Here is a 23,608-nt window from a genome sequence, read left to right as displayed (position 1 = left end):
ATTGAACCCACATACTAAAATGTAAGCATGAAGAGCTAAGAAAGAAAGAAACCAAAGATAACATGACTTTGACATCAGCTGAGAGAATGAAAATAATGGAATCAGATGTATGTTATTTATCGATCAGAATGAAAATGTTTCTGTATTGCAAATATTTGAACTTTAGTTCTTTGTCTTTATTTGGCACTTCAGATGTCAAATTCTGTTTGTGATAAATTGGCTATCATCTCTCCATTATACACTCACTGCAGAGAGGAAGAAAAGCTAAAGGATGATGTAGGAAATAAAAATAGGGTGTATTTCTTTTTAAAAACTCCTAAGCATATACAACTTAAAATTACTGGATTCTCAGGTACTTTTTAAGATATTAAATATTTTAGGTTTCTTATCTAGATTAGTACCTCAATTAATTCAATACACTGTTGTATGATGGTCTAAATTTTTGTGAAATGATGTCATAAGTAGTGCAAACTAGTTTCATCTTACTTTCTGATGTTGTTTATTGGTATTTCAAGCTACTTCATGCTTCTCCATTTGAATATATTATTTTAGCCCATTTCCCTGTGGCATGAATCACTTTATTTTAGTCAGCATAAGACAAAAAGTTCATGGGAATCCAGGTGTGCTTATCTCAGTGGTAATCTTGGCATGAAGGATACTAGTGATTACCTGTGTTGATTGTATCTTTTGAACCACATATAACACAATAAAATTGTTCATCTCTTTTCTCTCCCACATGATTTTACTGAAGCAATTTATTAACTGTCACTGCTTTTATGGGATGTTGAAACCATTCCAGTTTCAGTGGCAGTGATACAACTTGGCATGATTTTAGGTATTTTTTTAGTGGAATAAAAATGATTACTTGGCTGAGATAAAGGTTCATTCTGCTCACAGAAAGTGTTTACTTTGGCCGGACTCTTTCATTGTCCATTGTTCATTCTAGAGAACCTGCCACTCAACATTATAATCACAAAAGTTTCAGGAAGGCTTATTTTGCTTCCTTGTTATCTCTTCTAAGACTACTGCAAGTTCATTGGAAAAAATAAATGAAAGGGCATTCATAAGTGAGTGTTTAAGTTAGTTACCTTTTTAGGGTTGTTTTGGAGGGATTCTGTATGGTTTTCAGATGATTCATTTAAGTTTGCTATCTATAAGAAAAACATTTTTGCCTCTAGTTCAAGCAGAATTACTCTGTTAGCTTGTATATTTATTGAGTTCTCATTTTATGGATGCTTATCAGTCAGTTCTAGATAAATATTTTTAAAATTACCATATCAGACCTCTCTCGGTATTTATAGTATATTCATTGTTATCAGACTTAATATTTAAAGTTCTTTGATAAAATTTTCCTTTTGCATTATAAGATTACAGTCCAGAAAGTCTGTTAAATGTCATGTGATTTCACCCTCTATATAGTATAAATGAAAGAATGGAGACCTGGAGGGTTAAGTAATAATTCTCGGTTCACAGAACTAGTTGGTGACATGGCTGAGTCTAGACTGAAACTCTGCTGGCTCCTGGCCTAATTGTGTTTTTACTAATGCACATTGCTATGTTCTTTCCTCTTTTTCTTATTCTATATTAACAAAAATTTAGAACCCCAATCTCTAAGATGGCTTGTTTTTATTGTTAGAGAGTTTTATGTAGAGATTTAGGCAAGAAAATGCCACCCTGGACTCCTAAGGAGTAAATTTGTTTTCTATCTCACCTATTTCAGTTGCTTTAATGCTAAAACCATAGCACTCAAAATGCTTAGATTTTTCTAGCACTTTAAACTTTGTCCTTTACATTTCCTTAGCTTATACAATCCTCCAAAGGGTGAAGAACAGTAACTAGGCCCAGAATCTCAGGTATGAAAATGTTAACATTTCACCTTGCCATGTATATGTCAACATAGTGCTTAGTCTGATGTTGTTCATCTCAAAGTTTGCCTCTAGATGGTACTGGCTCTTATGCAAAAACTCTCCTTATAACAGAAATACCCCATGGTAAGTGTATACCTCTTGTATAACTATCGGGACTATAATAGGATATGCATTTAGGTTTACAAGGCCACACCCCTGAGATAGGTGGGATACCCTCTGAAAAGGAAGGTGATAGCTGATGGTTCCTCCCAGTTCATCACCTGGGGAAGAGTAGGTCCTCAGACACAGAACTGCAGCTCAGAAGGTTTGCAAATGCTTACTGAGGGCAAGTGGACAACAAAAATAAGTGAAGTTGACCAGAAGAAGGCTTCAGCAAACTGGAAGGCATATGCCCATTTGCAAAGGGGCAGCTGATGCACAACTACAACTAAACATTGCCATGTAGGAATAGGGGCAATATGTTTCCAGATCTTGCATATTAATGCATGTGTGTTTGTATTTATTCAATGCCAGAAATGTTCTTGCTTTTACTAAATATGATATCTCCAAAAAATTTTTCACTGCTGATGACTAAATTAAAAAAAAATAAATTTTAGCTGTTAACTTCACAGTGTTTTCCACAGTTGCTAGACCAGTCTGCATTCCCATCAACAGTGCACAAGGGTTCTCTTTTTTTCACATCCTCACCAACAGTTGTTATTTGTTGATTATTAATGACACCTTTCTGACAGGTGTGAGGTAATATCTCATTGTGGTTTTAATTTGTATTTTTTTGATGACTAGTGATATTGAGCATCTTTTCATATGTCTATTGGCCATCTGTATGTCCTCTTTGGAGAAGTGTCTCTTCAGGTTTTTTGCCCGTATTTTAATTGGATTGTTGTTTTTGGTGTTGAGTTGTACCACTTCTTTATAAATTTTGAATATTAACCCCTTATCAGGTGTGTCATTTGGCAAGTATGTTCTCTCATTACAGTGGGTTGTCTTTTCAGTTTGTCGATGATTTCCTTTGCTGTGCAAAAACTTGCTAGTTAGATGTAGTGTCATTTGTTTATTTTTTCTTTTGTTTTCCTTGTCTGAAGATATATATCAAAAAATATATTGAACTCCCTCTGACCCAGCAATTCCACTTGTAGAATATATCCAAAAAAATCCAAACACTGTTTGAAAAAATATGTGCACCTCTATGTTCATTGCAGCACTGTTTGTAATACAATAGTCAAGATTTGGAGGCAGCAAAGGCACCCATCAGTAGATAAGTAGACAAAAAAAGCTGTGGCACAGTTACACAATGGAATACTACTCGGCCATAAAAAAAAAGAAGGAAATCTTACCTTTTGCAACAGCATGGATAGACCTAGAGGGTATTATGCTAAGTGAAATAAGTCAATCAGAGAAAGACAAATACCATATGATTTCACTTACATGTGGAATCTAATGTAAGATAGAAACAAAATAGAAACAGACTCATAGATACAAAGAACAGACTAACAGCTGTCAGAGGTTGCAGGGCAGTTGAGGGGTTAGGTGAAATAGGGATTAAGCAAAAAAAAAAAAGAAACCTCAGACACACAGACAACAGTACAGTGATTGCCAGAGGGAATGGGGGTTGGGGGCAGGAAAAAGAGGTACAGAGGGATAAATGATAGTAGAAGGAGACGAGATTTTGAGTTGTGAATACACAATACATTACACAGATGAATAATTATAGAACCATACTTGAAACCTATATAATTTTATTAAACCAATGTAACCCCTATTAATTCAATAAAAATATTTTTTTAAAAATTTAACTGGAACAGAACTACCAAAATACATCTGTGGACCAGATTTAGTTCATAGTCCACAGTCTGCTGCCTCTGCCAGAAGAAAGACCTTAAGTCAGCACAGTAGGAGATGGCTTATTTCTGAGCCTACATGTCTCACTTTTGGATAAAGAGGAATTTGACTGACTAGTTTTATGTTCTTGAATACTGGAAACTAGGATAATCCCCGTAATATAGGGTTGGGCTGGGAATCAAAATGGGATAGGGCTAGTACCCACAAACAGTGAGTCACCTCTGATATGCCCAGTTATCTAGTTTCATGCCATTTTTATGTTAATTTTTCTCTAAACGTTTGTAAAGTCTATTATGAATGTCACCACTGCTCAGTTTGGGGTATTAAGGAAGAACAGTTGCCATTCTTGAATCACCACCTCAAAGGGGAAAGCAGCTCTGCCTCATCACGGCTTGGGAATGGTAGCAGGGATAATTAGAAACACCCTGAACGGGAAGGTGCACAGTGAAGACAGAAGTTACAGTAATGACGTTCTGCTATATCAACTATTGCAGAGATTCTCCATCCATTGCCAGCCTTGTAAGATAAGTGGTTTGATAAGGAGTTGTCCACTTTCCTATACCTTTCTGCTGATTTGCTTTGATGTTAAACTAAGTTACACCCTGAGAGTCTGTTCCTTTGGTTTATTCCCAGGAAATGTTCTTGCCCCAATTTTCAAAAAGTTAAATACAGGGAATTATATTTAACCTTATCAGTCATTCATACCGTGTATTAAATAAAATCATCAGAATTTTTACTTGAACTGGCTCTAATGAGGGAAGAGCCAATGAGAGATCCTAAAGGACAGAGGAGGGATGAGGGAGAATTAGAGCTGTAGAAGAAACCTGAGGAAGGAAGAAGGAGGTGGGGCTTAATGAAAAACAGTGTGCCCCGGCCAGTGTGGCTCTGTTGGTTGGAGCATCCTCCTGTGGACCAAAAGGTCATGGGTTCAATTCTCCGTCAGGGCACATACCCCACTTGCAGGTTTGATCCTCAGTCGGGATATGTACAACAAGGCAACTGATCAATGTTTCTCACATCGATGTTTCTCTCTCTCTCCCTCCCCTCCCTCTCTCTCTCCCTCCCCTCCCTCTCTCTCCCTCTCTCTCTCTCTCTCTCTCTCTCTCTCTCTCTCTTTCTGTCTCTATCTCTGTCTCTCTCCCTTCCCTTCCTCCCCCTTCCCTTCTCTTGAAAGGCAATGAGAAAATGTCCTGGTGAGGATTAAAAAAGAAAAGAAAAGAAAAAGAAAAAACATTGTGTCTGTTTCACTTCTGCTTATGCCTGGGTCTGATAAAGTTCTCACTCATCTACTATGAAATAAATCAGTGTTTCCTAAACTGGGCCCAATAAGCTACCCTAGTTTTGGGAATGGTGAACTGAGATCTCAAAGAGCATCAGACATCTAAGGAATTCCTCTACAATGAAAGATAGAGACCAAAACATATAGGAAAGGTAACTTAAAGGGAACAGAGACTCTTCTGGGAGAAAACTAAAAAAAGTCCCTCATTAACATACTCTGAAATATCAAAGGAAATATTGTACCACACAAAAAAGAATAGGATAAAAAGGAATATTTTTTGAAAGATTTTTTTAAAAGATTTTATTTATTTATTTCTTTTTAGAGAGGGAAGGGAGGGAGAAAAAGAGAGAGAGAGAAACATCAATGTGCAGTTGCTGGGGGCTGTGGCCTGCAACCCAAGCATGTGCCCTGACTGGGAATCGAACCTGCGATGCTTTGGTTCACAGCCCGTGCTCAATCCACTGAGCTACGCCAGTCAGGGCAAGAGGAATATTTTTAAACTCTAAAAATACAGCATAAATGATAAACTCAGCAGAAAGAATAAAAAATAAAGATAATGCTATCTTCCAGAAAGAAGAGCAAAGTGGCAAAAATATATAAGATATGAGAGAAAAAGATAAGAAAATTAGAGGACAGGTGCAGGATGTCTACCATTCAAATAACAAGCATTCTGGAAAGAGCAAAGAAAGAAAATAGAGGGGGAGGAAATCATCAGAAAATGGTCCCAAATATTTCCCTTCAAACTGAAGGGTGGTGAGTTTCTTGACAGAAAGGGCCTACTAGGCACTACTTACTTTGAAAGACAGAAGTTGACCCCATTAAGACACACATCATTGTGAAATTTTATAACACAGAACGAAGAAAAAGGTCTTCAAACTTTCAGAGGAAAAACAAACAATGACAGATTTAAATGTCTTCAAAGTTCTGAAGAGAATTGGTTTCCCACTTAGAATTTCTTACAAATTAACAAAGTAAAAGGATAGACTGTAAGTATTTCCATGCATGCTGTCTCAGAAAACTTACTTCCATGCCTAATTTCTTAGACTTCTACTGATCCTTCAAAAAGAAGAGTATCTTAGAAAGAGAAATGCCTGGGACCATAAAACAAAGAGAAAAACAAGTTAGTTGTGAAGCGTAACAATCGTTGGAACCAGTCTAGACTCAAATGGTCAAAAAGCCCCAGGAGAAATTTTTCAGACTAAATTTGATGGAATATTTATGCTCTGAAACTATTGAGAGAAGATTAAGTAATTGACTAAGAATTTGAGGCTGGATTCAGGATATATAAAGAACTAAACAAATAAAAATACAAGAAAAAACTATGAATCCCAGGGAAAACTAAAAATTGTTCTAGAAAAGAAGTCATTGCCCATTTATGAATATGTAGTTACATCATCACCATTCACATAGTCTTAATTTAAAGCAAAAATATTGATTTCCACATCAAGTAATGTGACTGAACAGTAAGACTTATCTTCTAGCTGAAAACAATTTTAAAAACTGAAATAACTATATTTAAGGGTATTTCTAAGACACTGAATTTCTAGCAAAATAGTAAAGATTTGTGAATATAAAATTTAAATGAAATCTAGAGTATCAAGCTGCTTTTAACTTGACATTATTGTCTGAATCTGGTAAAATTGAACTTTGTATTATAAGACCTTGTGGGCCCTGGGAACAGAAGACAGATTCCAAGGACTGCTCAGGTGGAAATCTCATAAGATATACCCTTTATTCGAAAGCTAGAATGTTAGAGGGCTCTGCCTTCTGTCTAAGGTTGAACCAGAAGTTCACCACCCCATATGCTACCCTCAGAGAATTCTAAGGCAAACTGATTTGGAAATGAGTAGTTATAAAAGAATATCCACAAATAATTTTCCAGGGAATATGGGCAACTCTAAAATTACTATGTAATCTAATCTTCACATATTTAGCAATCTAAAATTACTAAGTATGTGAAGACAGTACATGCTACAAGCAAAAATTAATGTAAGAAACAAACCCATGAAGGGTTTAATGGGTTGGCCAGAGTGTCGTTTAGTTTATTACGTACAATGGCTGTAGTAGTGCTTAGTTGTCTTTAACTTCCTTCAAAACAATTTTTGTTTGTGTTGTGACAGCTGTCATATCAGCGTGCGCTTTTTAAAAAACTTATCAAAATTGTTGAATTTTTGTCTAGCCATTTTAATATTGAAGATGAAAGAAAATAAACAACACTTTCAGCATATTATGTTTTGTTATTTCAAGATAGGTAAAAATGCACTGAAACACAAAATAAGACTTGTGCAGTGTATGGAAAAGGTGCTGTGACTGATTGAATGTGTCAAAAGTGGTTTGCAAAGTTTCTTGGTACTATTGACATTTTGGCCAATAATTCTTTACTATGGGTCTGTCATGTGCATTGCAAGATATTTAGCAGCACCCCTGGCCTCTACCCACTAGATACCAATAACGAGTGATAGCCACTAGATTCAAAATATCCAAATTGATAAAATTATTGGTGAAACTGAAAAATGTGTCTTTTATTTATGGAAAAAACTAAACAGACTTTTTGGCCCACCCAATATTTATTGGAATTATCAAGCTCACAATATAAAATAATTAATTTTACTGTGCTCAGAAAGAAAATCTATGCTATGAAAAGAAAATTAAAAAAAAACAAACAGATATGAAAACAACCAAATGAACATCTAGAAATGAGAAATGTTATAATTGAAATAAAAACTCAGTTAGGTCCAGGTCAGGCAGCTCAGTTGGTTAGAGCATAGTCCTGATATGCCAACATTGCAGGTTCAATCCCCAGTCAGGGCTCATACGAGAATCAACCTATAAATGCATGGATAAGTGGAACAACAGATTGATATTTCTCTCTCTCACTCTCACACTCTCTCTCTCTCTAACCCCCTCTTAAAAAATCAACAAACTGCCCTGGCTGGTGTAGCTCAGTGGATTGAGCACGGGCTGCAAACCAAAGTGTTGCAGGTTCGATTCCCAGTCAGGGTACATTCCTGGGTTGCAGGCCATGACCCCCAGCAACCGCATGTTGATGTTTCTCTCTCTCTCTCTCTCCCTCCCTTCCCTCTCTAAAATAAATAAATAAATAAAATCTTTTTTAAAAATCAACAAATAAAAATCAATAATTAACAACAAATGATTTGATATAAAGAAAGAATTTGTAAAATAGAGGAAAAGTTAGAGGACATTATCTAGAAAACACAGAAAGAGATGTAAAATATAAAAGAGAGACTAACAGGAAAGTTATAAATTAACCTGGACACTCAGAAGGAGAGGAAAGAAAGAATGAAGCAGAAACCTCATGTGAAATAATGGCTAAGAATTTTTGAAAACTAATAAAAGAGACCAGTCAATTCTAGAATGCCAATGAGTGCTAAGTAGGAAAAGTGGAAAGAAATACACATATTAAGTAAAATAATTCGATAATTAGACATCTTACAGTAAGCCTGTAGAACACCAAAGACAATGAGAAAATTGAGAACGTATTTTTTTAAGAGGTAGATTACTTTCAATAGAGCAACATTTAGGTTGAGATTAGACTCTCAAGAACAATGGGAGGCAGTAGACAATGGCATTCCTCTGTCCTCTATGCACTAAGAAAAAATAACTGACAACCTAACATACCATACCCAGCAAAAGTATCTTTTAAGAACCAGAGTGAAATGAAGATATTTGAAAATAAACATAAACCTAAAGGAGACTTTCATTAAGAGAAATTCTAAAGCATATATTTTAAGCAAACTGAGATTGGTTTCAGACTGAAGTTCTGAGTTGCAAAAGAGAAGAATAAATAAAGTGGTAAATATGTGGGCAAACCTAAATAAAATAATAACTTGTCTTACAGTTTTAAGGGAAAATAAATATATGACAATTGTATATAAATTGGAAGTAGAATAGATATCCAGTTTTTCCTGATCCTTATTTTTTCCAGACATAGGTAAAGGTATTGATAAATTTTAGATTTGGATAAATTAAGGGTGCATGAAATTTCTAGAATAACCACTAAAATAGAAAGCATTTAACTCTTAAACCTATAGATTTGAAAAATTCTCAAAAAGGCAAAAAAAGGGAAATATAAAACAAGTAGACATGTGAGAAGAACAAAATGAGATGAAAAATATTATTTTTTGTATTAGTAATTCAATTAATATAAATGGATTAAATTCTACAGTTAAAAGACATAGATGGTAAGAATGAATTGTAAAAATCTTCTTATAGGCTATTTACAAGGGATAAATAAAAAAAATCAGTGAAGCCCTGGCTCAGTAGATTAAGCTCCAGCCTGCAAACCAAAAGGTTTCTGGTTCAATTCCCAGTCAGGGTACATACCTAAGTTGCAGGTCCCTGGTTGGGGGCGTGTGAGAGGCAACCGATCAATGTATCTCTTGCCCTCACATGTTTGTCTCCCTCCCTTCCCCTGTCTCTCTAAAAATAAGTAAATATAATCTTAAAAAAAAATGAAAATATTTAAAGTAAAATAATGGAAAAGTATATGTTAAGTCTTCCTCATCAAAAGAAATGTGGAGTAACTAGAAAACAGAATTGCCTTTTTAAATTTTTTTTATATATTTTTTATTTTTAGAGAAAGAGGAAAGGAAAGAGAAACATCTGTTTGTTGTTCCACTTATCCCCTTATTTATGCTTTCATTGGTTGATTCTTGCATGTGCCTTGACCAGGGATTGAATTTACAACCTTGGCATATTGGGACAACACTATAACCAAATGAGCTACCTGGCCAGGGTTACAAGATTGCTTTTAGTTTCAAAAGCTATGTGTGGCTTTTTTTTCCCCCTGACACCAGACACATCATTCCAATACCAGTTCTCTGATTCTCTGCCCTCAGGCAGATGTCTTTCAATTCAACTCTGACACTAATTACCTGAAGTTAGCACAGACCCTACAGGTTAAGGGGTCAATGCCACAAGTCTGCCCCCACTTCAGACACCAGCCACAAGTGGGGTTCCCAGACTATCCATAATTCTTCCCAGCTGACCACATACTCAGGTTTTCCACAACACCCCCCTCAAGTTTGATACCTCTTAAAATGACTCACAGAACTCAGAAAAGTGTTATAATTATTATTATTACAGTTTATTATAAAGGATACAAATGAAGAGCCAGGTAAAGAGGTATATAGGACAAGGTCCAGAAGGACCCCAAGCACAGGAGCCTCTGTCTGTATGGGGTTAGGATGTACCACCTTTCCAGAACAGGGATGTGTTTGCCAACTCAGAAACTCCTGGACTCCATTGTTAAAGGGATTTTTATTGACGTTTTGTTATGTAGGCATGGCTGATTAAATCATTGTCCATTGATGATTGAACTTAATTTCCACCACTGAGGATCCCCATTCTCCACCAACCTTGAGACTTCTTAGTATACAAAAGATACTCTTATCACTGAGGGAATTCCAAAGATTTTAAGAACCTGTGCCAGGAACAGAAAGCAATAACCAATGTATATTTTTTATTATATCACAAAGGCATTGTTAGAAATAGGCTTATATCAAAATGGTAAATGATTAAATTCACAAGAAAGAACAATTTTAAATTTAGTATATATCAATAAAAAACCTTAGAATATGTAAAGTAAAAATTGACACCTACAAGAGAAATATCCCAATCCACAATCATTATGAAAGATATTAACATATTTCTCATTAATTACTAGAAAAAGCAGACCAAAAAATAAATTAAATTTCCATAAGATTGGAACAACCCAATTAATAAGCTTAACATAATGGGCATTACAAAGCCACTCCACCTAACTACTCTGATGTACTTTATTTTCGAGTGTATATGGAACATTTGTATAAGTTGATCAGGTATAGGCCATAAAACAAGTCTCAACAAATTTGAAAGGATTAAAATAATGCAAACCATATGTTCTGAATACAATGAACCTATAAATCATTAAGTGCCAAAACGCCATATGATAGGGAATTAAGGAACATACTTTGAAGTAATCTATGGACCTAAGGCAAATTTATGAACATTCAAAAATAATTTGAATTGAAAAATTATAAAAATATCAATTGAAATGCAGTACTTAGAGGAAACTTGATTGCTTTCTAAGAATTTAGAAAGAGAATAGCAATGTAAATACAATAAAGTAGAAGAAAGGATATAATAAAGACCGGAACAACAATTAATGAAATGAAAAACAAGTACACAACATAGAGGTACAGTAAAGACTAAAGATGTTTTTTTCAAGATATATGAAATTGATAACTTCCTGGCAAGGACACTAAAGTAAAAACAGAGACAACACAATAACTATTAGAGAAAATAATAAATATTATTACAAAGCAAGGATTGATTGCTGCGTGGGAAAGTTTTACTGCCAAGCAGGCAACCCAGTCAAGCGTGGAGTCCAGAAAGGCTCTCCAGTGAGAGTTTGGAGGAAAAGACCACAGGATGTCTTGGCCCTGTATCAGCCATGCAAAACATGCAGGTACTGTTGGTTGGCAATATCAGTGTTTGTTGGTTGGGTATGCACTGGGCTGACTGAAGGTCACACGCTATGTAAGTATGGCATGTAGCAGGAGGAGGGCCTCCAAGGGCCTATGATGTGCACATGTAGCAACTGAGTCAAGGTCATGTGATCCAGCCAGTCTGCACTGTTGTTGACAGAGTAGGTGGCCAAGTCAGGGTTTGTTATAACCATTATCAGGAGCAAAAAGGAGACATTCCTACAGATGCAGCAGATATATGAACAGCTTTCTGCCAATATATTTAAAAATATGGAAGAAATAAGGAAGCTTCCAGAAAAATATCTTACTAACACTGATTCATTAATGAATATAAAGTCTGAATAGTTCTACAACTAATGATGAAATTAAAACAGTAATTTTTTAAATCTTTCTACAAAGAACACTCAGGCCTAGACTGCTTCACTGGCAGGGTCTACCTAACATTCAAAGAACAAATAATACCAGTCTTAGAAAGACTCACATGTAACGTTAATGGCAAAACCTGAAAAGGCCAAAATAAGAAAGAAAAACTAGAAGCCAATTTTACTTTTGAACAGAGATACAAAATTCTAAACAATTTTTGCAAGCTCAAATCAATAATATAAAAATAAGATCTCACATGTTTTGACTGCTGAATTTGTCTTTTGATGTAAGCTTGGGTTAGCATTTAAAAACTAATACAATTATACTCTGGTTTCCCTTCAGATCATATAAATCTTTCATCTTTAAAAAATTAATACAATCCAACACATTAAAAAATTAAACGAAACATACCAACTTTCTAGGAATAAAGAATAATATAGTTCTACTTTTTGCTAAGAAGCTGGAATCAGAACGATTTTTTGTATTCCTGTTTGTGTATTTTCCCATCTGACATTTTCCATTTTGATTAGGCTAATTTTCAGCCAAAAAATATGAGGATCCCTGTGGGCATGGCACCCAAAGGACACATGTGATGGTTTCTCACCACAGAGCTCAGGCCCACTTCCGTGTCATCCCAATTCAGCCTACCATTTATGGTACTTAAAAGTTAGGACTGCCCAGGCCTTGCTGAATACATGGCCCATTAATATGCCTTGTAAGGGAAAGATAAATTGATTTAAAATTCAGTCTCTGCCTTTCTAACCAAGAGAGGCAATTTTTTTTAATCTTAAACTCTTGTGGACCATGGGCATTACCTTCCTAGCCCCAAGCCATCCTCAGATTCAGTTTAAATTCTTTGCTCTCATGTCTCTTCATTTTAACACTTTCCCTAAACTGTCCTTTGAATTCTTTAGCCCTGAGTCAACCCTCTTGCTTTTCATCCTTTGTATATCTAGTTTAGACAGGCCAAGAGAATAGCTGCCAAATATTATTTTTAATTACTTTTTTGAGTTAAAAATGCTTGCCTCAGCTGTACTTTTATAACTGTATTATTAACTGCCAAAGGGCTCTTTGCCTTTTATATTAAATTCGGTGAACAGAACAATAGAACCTGGAGCTGGAGAAGAATTTTAAAGGCTATTTATTTCAGCTGTCCATTTGGTTGTCTCTAAACTATGTTCCAGTAAGTGTTCTCAAGCCTGTGCTTAAATACATCAAGGATTGGTGCATTTACTTGTTATGAATGGAGTAATAAGCAATATCCAATAATGATGATGATGCTGATAAGCACATTTCGGTAAGAAAAATGCATTTCTTCATATCGTTCTTTCTTGTCACATAGCAACAACCTTGAGGTGAAGGGGGAAAGGGAGTTCATTTCAAAATACACCTCCCACTCTATTCCCAGTGTTTCACTGAATTCAGCATCCCTGTATAGGACACAGGTAACCACTTCCTGAAAGTAGCCACCAAAGGTCAATGAAATGACTTTTATCATTTGGAAGGTGTTATTATTTACCTTCCCTTAATTCAAAAGTTTTGAATTCCTTTTGCTTTTTGTTGTTCTTTTTTCCCTCAGGAAAAGGATAGGTAGGCTCTATTAACTATCCTTTTCCACCCAATTTTCCTTGTGACCACAGTCACAGATTTTAAGAAAATTGGCCTGTGTTTGCAATGTAATTTTTGCTGGAAGAAGCTAGAGGTCCTCATGGGAGCTAGACTCCTGAATTTTGTACCAAGCATTGACATTAATAAATGACTAAAGACTCATATGGTGATTTTGCTTTGAACTAAACGATTTACTGCTGCTTCTGTTGATGTCAGTATTATCTAGAAATAGTAAATGTGCTATGACAGGGAAGGCTGACACCTGGCAGCTGATTTGTTCAAATTCTCCCATGCTTCTTTTTATCCGTGCGGTAGTTCTAAATTCAGAATGGTAGCTGCCTCTGGTGTTGTGGAAGGAGTATTTTCCATCTTGCCACCAAGGGTAATAAATTCAGCAATGTTATCTAAACACTCCACATAAATGAAAGATTAACGATCACTAAATCAAGACAGTGTTATAAAATACCATTAATCCAAGTCTCAGGATCCCCCAAGCACTCTGCATTATCATCTGCCTGTGATGTGATGAGACGCCCCAGCATTCACATGAACGATGGACAAGAAAGAACTGGCAGTAGAAAATCGAAGGGTGGTTAGGGTGGCGGAACACAGACCTGATGTGTTCATCATACCTGTTCTGCCTTGAGCAGCTACCGCTGTTACTGCTGGGCTGTGCAGTTTCCCTCATGGTGCTGGCCACCGATTTGGGGGGATAAGAATTAGCCAAGTAGAATAGGGAATCAAAGTCCATTAAACCAAATAACCAAAGACTTTGACTTACAAATGGAATATTCCATACTTGGAGACACATACCTTTGTTCCTGACCTAACAGGCTCTTTTCATTGTGTTTACCTGAGCACCAATATTAAGTACAAACTATGAATGAAACTTCAGCCACTGGTTAAGTGCCAGAGGCTTGTATTTTTTTCAAGAATTAGTAATTTTAAGGTAATTTTCAGATGCTGGGAAAGAGTATAGATTTTTCCCATATATTTGTTCCCTATTAAGTTGTCCAGAATGGGTTTCAAATAACTAAAACTGTGAGGTGTGACTAGATAATTGCTAACATGTGTTGATGAGTTCATCAAATGCCAGGCATGGTCTAATATGTTCTATGTATTTTAACCTTATTTAATTCTTACAACATCTCTATGAAGTATATGTTATTGTTCCCATTTTAAAGATGAGAAAACTGAAGCTTAGATTAAAATAACTTACTTGAGGTCACATAGCTGGTCATGGTGAGTCTTGATTTGACCCCAAGCAATCTGACTACAGAACCCCAGCTCTTAACCACTATTCTGGGCAAACGAGCAATGTCTACAAAATTAAGCTGAAAGAGAGAAAATGTCCTTTTCTAAAAATGGAAAAAATGGTTTAGTCATTCTTAGGCCGTGGGTAGGACTGAGTAAGATATGTAAGATACTTAGAACAGTGCCTGGCTCCCTAGTGTCTTTAAAAAGATGTTAGGTGTCATGACTGTCGTCGCTATCTTTTAGGCAAAGTTCATGTGTTCTGTATGCTTCAGCTTGCCTTATTTTCATAGGGGGCTTGCCCCCTAGGAAGGTGGCACAGTGCCTTTGGTGAATGAGCACAGTAATTGCAAGCCTCGGAGCCAAACCCGGGTGGCACTTTGAAGAGGGGATTAAAGCACTAGCACGTAGCTGCCAAGTACCCAGCAGAGGTGGGATCACAGTGTTTGGCAGATTTTCTACTCCAGCATTCTCTCTGAAAGCAAGATTTTCTCAGTGATGTATTTTATGAACATGTCAGAATGCCACATGTTTCCTGTGCTTTTCCAATAAGTAAAACATTTAGAGTCTGTGCTCTGTCACTAAATATTTTGGTTAAAAAACAAAGAATGCACCTCACCTCTTACTTCAGAGCACCCTGCAGGCTTATAGTTGCAGAAATTATGACTTCCTTTGCTTCTATGTGTGCAGAGAGCTTGAAGCCAGGGTATGACCTGGCCTTTGGTATTTAAAGGATGCCATGCAGTCAGTTTCCTCACTGGCTTGGAAAACAACTGCTCGGTGGTTATTATGGATGGATTGTGTGTGTGTTCCCTTAACTTTGTATGTTGAAGTGCTAACCCCCAATGTGATGGTATTTAGAGATGGGGATATTGGGAAGTAATTAGAATTAGACGACGTCATGATGACGGGGCCCTCATGATAGGATTCGTGTCTTTAATTTTTTTAATATTTTATTTATTTAATTTTAGAAAGAGAGGAAGGGAGGGAGAAAGAGAGGGAGAGAAACATTGATGTGCAAGAGATACATCAATTGGTTGCCTCTCACATGCCCCTCCCTAACTGGGGACCTGGCCCAAAACCCAGGCATGTGCCCTGACTGGGAATCAAATCAGTGACCTTTCAGTTCACAGACCGGCATGCTCAGTCCGCTGAGCCACACCAGCCAAGGCAGGATTAGTGTCTTTAGTAGAGACACCAAAGAGCTCAGTGGGCATGGGGGACAGTAGAACTGGAATGGTTTCCAGCAAGCACAGCCATCACCCTAGGGTCACAGGCTTTTATTTATTTTTTTTTTTTGAGGTTAGTAAGAGAGTGAAGAGAGGCTGGCAAGAGGCTGAGTATGAACCTAGAAGCATCAGTACCATCATGCTTCAAAGATCAAAAGGAAGGTGGAAGGTGATAACCAGACCTACATTTTTGACATTTTTCAGTGAGCTCATCCCAATTAAATGACAAATTTTTGCCTCAGGAATGTTGGTTTTTATTCAGGAAAAATCTGGTATGAACACAGATTAAAACACAGTAATGGGAATAGTCTACTGTATTAAAAAAACTGAACTTCCCTGTTTCGGGTTTACTTATACGAATGCTAATAGGATTTGACTTGGCTCCTTAGCAGAAGATTTGAGTCCCTCAGCATCACTTCAGCCAAAAGTGTTTAGGGTAATAGTGTCAGGGCCTTTTGATCTTGCTGACTAACCTGGAACTTGGCTAACCTGACTATATGACTCTGCCAGAAACTGTGTTTAGGTCTGTTAATAAAGCATAATAAATTAAAATGAAGCTTCCTTGGGTCGTCTATCCCAGAACTGTTGTATTTTATTATTTGAAAATGAGGCTCCCTGTTTGCATACTGAAAAAGTTCAAGTGCCAAATTTATTTTGATTTTCAAAATTAATCTCCATGTTGATTTTTCCCCACTTAAGAAATGAAATCCTACAGTACTACACCCATGGATAATTCAGCAATCCATTCAGATAATGGCTATTAAATGCCTGACATGTCACAGGCCACGTGCAAGGTACTGGGGATGCTCAGGGCCCAACTCTGCGCTTATTTGTCTTATATAGGAGGTAGAAGGCCATCTGTGATTCAACCCATTTTTCAACTTTGACCTTGATCAGTCTTCTCACGTTGCTGGGGCCAGGACAGAGACTGTGAGGCAGCTCGGCAGATGACAGACACCATTCGAAGGAGCAGGGGGACAAAGGACTGGCATTGTGCAGTCTGTGTTGACGGAAAGCAAAACCGCCCTTGCAATACAGTTGACAGGCTTTCATATTAAAACAAACCTTGAGCATTTGCAAACAGAATGACAGACCTGTCTGTACTGATGCAGAAACTTGTCACCCCTGCTGGGCAGCGCTGTACAAGAAGAGTGCTGGGTCGGACTGACCGAAGATCAGCAGAACCTGAACAGTGAAGGGGGGCCATCTGCGGTGGTCCCAGACAGGACAGTTTCCAATCACATGGATTCAGTTCACTAATATCCAGTAAGGGGAGATTGGAAATTTATATCAGAACCTGTTGCACTAATTTGCAGTTTACTATATATACTTATACTCAGGTAAATTGTATAATAATCTGTGTGTGTTCTCATTTCATAGTACAAATTGAATCATTTTAATGAGTCCCTTTTTTGTCATTAAAAGTCATGTATTAGGGAAGTACTTTGTAAAGTATATGATTGTCTAACCACTATGCTCTACACCTGAAACTAACACAAAATAATATGGAATGTAAACTGTAATTAAAAAATAATGTTTAATGATCTTTTCCCCAACAAAGCCATGTTTCAAAGGCTCACCAAAATGAAAACTCCGCAGGCAGGGACCACAGCTTTACTGAACTCACCACTATACCCTCAGCACCAAGTACAGTGACGGCGCACATGCCTTTGTCGCATTTTCTGGCTGCTCAGACCTTCTGACCTCGTGTTCAGAAAAGGTCTCGCCTTACACATCCCACCTCCCCAAGGTGGCAGCCAGAAAAAAGTTTCCCAGCCTCTCCTGCAGCCAAGGGGCATGTGATCCAAGCTCCACTATCTGTATCCACAAAGACTTCTACTGAGTAGCCAGCAACACAAGGTTCAGGCCTTACCCGAAACCTACTTTCTTTTAGTGGGAGTGAGGAGCGTCAGGCTTTCTCCTTCAGTAAGCTTTTCCCAGATATTCCCCACCCATCTCCAAGAGGCTGGGTTATATACCTCTTCTCTTGGTCCACTTTTTTATTGTACTTTCCCATTGTATTATAATTACTAGCATATTTTATTAGGTTGCAGTCTGCTGTAATATTTAAGGTAATACTAGCTGCTCTCACAAACAAACCAAAATTATACAGTGAATCAAACACAAAAGAAGTTTTCCTTTCCTAATCGTATAAAGTCAAAACAGGGCACCTGGGATCAGCAGACAGCCCCGCTGTAGGAGATAATTCAGGGGTCCTGACATCTTCCATCTGTGGCTTCACCATCTGTACCACATGGCTTCCCAGGGCACCGTGCCCATTTGAACAAGGCCCGAAGGCAAAGGGCTTGGAGAATCACACACTGGGGGGCTTATGAGCCAGGCCCTGCAATGGTCCTTATCGCTTCCGTTCACATTCTATCACTCAGGGCTCAGCCGCATGGCTACCCCTCACTGGCAGATACAGTCCAGTTTCCTACAGCTCCTTCTAGGTGAGAGTACACCGACAACAGAAAATTATGATTAAAGTGTCATATCTTAACTTTCTGTCTTTTCTCTTGCTTCTTTCTTCCTCGGCTAGAAAAGGAATTATAGTCAGAGGCCTCATCACCCAGTAACTCTCTGTAAATCACAGACAGATGTGGCTCTGACCTGGCTTCCCTTTTCTTGGCTCTCCAATGCTTTTGTGCTGAACATTTCTGTTTGTGGAGGCACATACTCATCAGATAGTTATTTCTGAATGCTTTGCCTAAAACTGCTTTTATCTCTAGGCTCCCCGTGTGTTAATTTGAAAGAGAAAGTGCTTAGCATGCAGCCGGGGCACCACATGTGTTCCGACTAGCTGGCACAAGGAAGCATTAGGAGGCTCCAAATCATTGCCCACTGGCCACCCACAGGCTAATGAAGAAAGCATCTTTTTTTTTCTTTTCCCTGCTTCTCCTAGGAGCCGTATCAGCAGCCAGGGAGAGCTGGGAATACGACTCGGGTGCCAGGGACCTCCACAGCCCAGACCTCCAGAGTAAGTCGGCTCTGCAGAAGCTTCTTGAGTATGGCGGGAGCTCTTCGCACCAGCAGGCTGCTGCCCTCCACAAACTGCTCACACAGGCCCCTCGTTTCGGCAGCTCTGTGGGAGGAAGCTATCTAGAACTGGCCAACACGGTGAGTACGTTCTGGTTCACAGAACGCGTCTTCAGGCCTGTGTGTATTTCCACTGCAAATATTTTAATTTCAAGCTCCAAGGAACATATCAGATATTGTCATTTTTAATTATCTAATAAGCATTGTACGGGTTCCAGCATTGCCAATAATGTTCAATGCTCCAAACACTTATGGCTGGTGACCTTACTCATTATTAAGAAAGAGCAGAATGGACTCCTAAAGTGTTTTTGGTCTCTAAGTTAGACTTAATTACTAGAATATCAGTAATAGCTTTTCCACAACTAGAATACTTCTATGTTACCAGACATTACAAATTAATAGTATATAATCCTTTCTGTTCTCTAATTTGGACTTTTCTCATTTGAAAACCAAAGAGGAGAGTAGGTTTGATTTTGTTCCTGCTTGTACTTTTAAAATATTTTCTGTTGAAAACTATGGCACAACTTAGAATGTAATTTTGCTTAGTGTCACCTTCCCCTTTCCTTTAGGATGAACCATTACCATGAGGACCCCTGGGTAAAAAGCCACTGTGTTCCCTTCTGAGTTAGCTCTGCGGAATGAGGGTGGGTGGTTGACGGCCTGGACCATTTCAGGTGATGTGCAGTCAGTTTATAAGCTGAGGTGGCTGTCCAATCATTGTGGAACAGGTCCATTAACCTACCTTGCTTCTTGACATTGAAGTTTGAATGGTGGAATAAGTATCTTAACAACTTCACTTATCTTATGTACATTTACAGTCTGTTTTGATGTAGAGCAGTGGTTCTCAGATGTTTTGTGTTTGAGGAGCATTTTCTGATGCAGACATTTTTGGGTCATGTCTGAAGGAACTAACAATTCCATATAAGCCAGAAATAATTAAAATACAATCATTAGACAAATCCCAATTAAAGAACATTTTATAAAATACCTGACCAGCACTCCTTGAAACTGGCAAGGACATCAAGAGCAAGAAAAGTCTAAGAAAAAGAAACAGGTGCAGCTAACAGGAGCCTAGGAAGGTATGACAGCTAAATGCACCATGGTCCCTGAATGGGACATTAGGTATAAGCTGAGGAAACCTGAATAAATTCTGGACTTTAGTGAATAATGTATCTATGTTGGTTCATTAACTGTGACAACTACACCATAATAATGTAAGATGTTAATAATAGGGGAGACTGGGTGTGAGGTATATGAGAATTCTGTGTCCTATTTTTGCAACTTTTCTGTAAATCTAACACTATTATAAAATGTAAAGTGTATTACACACACACACACACACAATTACTACCAAGGCATGCCTATGTTTCATGTAATCTGTAAAAGCACCCATACATATTACACTGTCCATTGCTGGGTCACCCTTGAAGGACATTCTTGCACAGTTTAAGTAGAACCATTACCTATCCTAACCTTGCCTTGCTCAGGACACTAGGCAAGCATCAGTAAATACGTCATTTTCCTCAGGTGTGGGCTTGGACTCAGGCTGTGCTGTTACACAGGACTTGCAGCAAGTCGGACTTTCCTCTGTGCTGTATCAGCTCAGCCTTGTTCAAAACAAACATGCAAGAGCAGTGTGGGTTATAGCAAGAACCAATTCATCAAATTTATTTTTATCAAAGTTGGCATTCATCAAAACACATTGATCAAAATTTAGTGGCACCTGCTGTGACAGATTCAGGTTTCATGGCCCACAAGTTTTCAGCAGCAAACCTACCATTGAAAACTGTCAGAGTTGGCTATTTCCTACCTCTGCATGGCTCTTAGCCTTTTTCAGTAACCTCCTGGGTTTCATTCTGTTCTTCCTCCTCTCCTGGTTGGAGGCCAGCTCACACCCTGCTTCCCAGAGCTGGGATCTCTCTGTGTGTCATTGGTAAAGCTTCGGGCCTGATGTAACTGCCTGAGATGACCTCTGTAAAAGCCAGTGTAAGAAACAGTCCTTTAAATGTCAAACACCCAGCTCAGGCAGGAATGTTCACATTACTGAAATTTATGAACTACACACTTAGAGTTTGCACACTTTTCTGTATATATGTCTATAAAAGCTTATGACAAGCACATCGGCGATGATAGTGACTGTTAATTGGAATACAATGAATAAGTAAAAAAATAGCTATAATTCCACAAAGAAATAAAGATTGTTATACATACTCACTTAAGATGGTCCCTTGGCGAGAACAAGCCCATAAATTCAAATACAGGCATTGAAGTCCTGTGATGGGGATTACATTATTTATTTTCTCACTGAATTGAAAAAAATTAAAATACTGTTTACACTCGCAGACCCTCAATAATGTTTTGGACCCTTTGGGAGAGTGCATTGTGAGCCCCACCTCTTCACCCTTCCAGTATTTTCATCATGTGTCATGTGACTGACATCGGAGTCCCCCAGTCAGATGTGAGAAGTAGTAAATGATCATCGTTTTCTCCATTGTGCTCAGGGTGGTTTGTTTCATAGCAACAGTGGATGCAGGGTCTGCTCACAGGGGCCCATAGAGCCTGGTTTGAGAAATATATTCCTTATTGGCGGCCAAAGAAAGCAAATAACCTCTCTAGACTGCACACTTGGGCAATGCCTTCCCTTACATACTCACATGAAAAATAATTTATGTTCCTTCTAAACCAAATGCTAAACTAATAAAATTAAGTTCTATTCTTTTTTTTTAACTTTTAAGAGCAAAAACAATTTTATCAGGGCCTAGTTTAGAGACAGAACGCACACAGTAATTCACACAGGAAAAGTTTAACATAAAATTTTATTAAGTAGTAGCAGGGGGTTACCTACTGAGAAGTAAAGGAAACTCTAATGAATACAGGAGCAGCAAATGTAAAAGCAACCACTCCCTCTAATGCGGAGACACGGTACCCAAGGGAGAAAGAAATGTAGAAGAGGGCCCTCTCCTCACCAGACCACACAGAAAGGGGCCCACTGGGTGGCAGAGACGTTCCCTAAGATGCCACAGACCAGGGCTGGAGAGCAGGAAACCAGCCCTCTGGAATGTCAGCCCAACTTGCTAGGATGCCATCCACTGGGGAGTCTGCAAGACTCATTGAGCATCACTAAGGAAAGTGCCCACCAAGGTGTCTGAGGAATTCCCTGGGAAGCTGCCTGCTGCAGTGGTGGCAAAACCCACCGAGAAGTCTCCCAAATGGTGCCACCGAAAATCCCTAGGGGTGAGCACCACTGGATGTCCTGGGCTGCTGACTTCCACCCACCACAGGAACAAGTTGGCCAGCACAACAGAATGGGGGAGAGAATTCCCTTCTCCTCCAGTGTCCCTCCAGTGCCCCCAGTGGACAAAGGGAAAATGTTTACAGGGTCCATCTTCAGTTTCACAAGCAGAGCATGCAAAGGCGGATTTGGAGATAAGAGGCAATAAATTAATAATTGGAATAAGCATTTTTCAAATTGAGAAGCTTCTGGGAGCTTCCTACATAAGTTTTTACCATTCTAAGCATCTCTTCCTTTTCTTCTACCACCAAATACTTGCTTCTTCTCCTTCCAAATACAGTGGATATTATGGCTTTGAGGCTTGACATACAGTTCAAAACACAAAGGCAAGAAGATGATGTGCGTAGAAGCTTTATAGCAATCAGAGTTGCATCTGAGAAGCAGAATGGCTACACATGTGTAGAGGAAAGGGTTTATTATAAGGGATAGATCTTAGCCAAATGTGGAAGCTGGTAGAGCAGTCTATTTGGGCTGTTGATTCTGTATCTAGTATTGAGCCTGAAGTTACTGTTCGTCTAGCAGATGAGCAGATAAGAAGGAAGGCTAGATGTAGAGGAGAGCAAGGACAAACTGAAATGCAAGGGGACACATTGGGATCAAGGAGAGCAAACTGGAACCTGCTTCTGTCTCTCACCATGTCCACCCTTGATGCTGTGGGTGACCTGCAGGAGAAGCTGGTGTCCATTGCTATAGAGCTGCACACACACCTGGCCCAGGACTCAGAGGTGCTGAAGGAGGAGACCAGGTGAGAGTTGGAGCAAGCCTGCCTCACCACATAAGTGAGTGGGAGATGAGCAACAAGTTTCAGAGCATGAAAAATATGACTTCTTCCTTTCCACCTTCTGAATTTCACATAGACTGTTTCTCATGACCATACAGAACCACATAGGAAAGAGAACTCGGGGAGCCTAGTTCCAGCTTGGCTAGGTTGACATAGTGCCAAGCTGCCCCAGAGCAGCAGCAAAACTTCCAGGTATAAGCTGAGTCTTATTCATAAAGCTATGAGCAAAGCAACGACAGACATTTTAGGTCGACAAAGAAGGGACAAAATGAGAAAGATATATACCCTGTTCTCTGATGGATTTTCTCTCCTAAGATCTGTATTTCGGGAAAGAGTGCAAGAAGAAATTATAATGTTATTGAATCTGAGTAGTGACATATTTAAGTATTATAAAATATAAAACATAACCAAGTTTTATTTTCTAGCTTCCACACTGACAAATTGCTGAACAAAATGTCAGTTTCTTGATAGATCCCTACCCCATGCTACTTGTGTTTTGAAGTATTCATTATCAACCTTTTAAATTTTTTTAAAGATTTTATTTATTTATTTTTAGAGAGAGGGGAAAGGA

At 38.3% G+C, this 23,608-nt stretch overlaps 1 protein-coding gene across 3 annotated transcripts in view; it reads left to right on the top strand.

The window, feature by feature from the left end:
* Positions 1–23,608, top strand: part of MCC (MCC regulator of WNT signaling pathway) — a 394,500-nt gene that overhangs the window by 86,390 nt on the left and 284,502 nt on the right. For all 3 annotated transcript variants that reach the window (XM_045837875.1, XM_045837873.1, XM_045837874.1), the window contains exon 3: positions 18,831–19,045. In XM_045837875.1, the coding sequence (XP_045693831.1) occupies positions 18,831–19,045 (215 nt within the window). The remainder of the gene's footprint in view (positions 1–18,830; positions 19,046–23,608) is intronic.

Source organism: Phyllostomus hastatus, unplaced genomic scaffold (genome assembly GCF_019186645.2).
Source record: "Phyllostomus hastatus isolate PE091 unplaced genomic scaffold, TTU_PhHast_1.1 phas_contig_254, whole genome shotgun sequence".
Taxonomy (NCBI): domain Eukaryota; kingdom Metazoa; phylum Chordata; class Mammalia; order Chiroptera; family Phyllostomidae; genus Phyllostomus; species Phyllostomus hastatus.
This window is presented reverse-complemented; position numbering and strand designations above follow the sequence as displayed.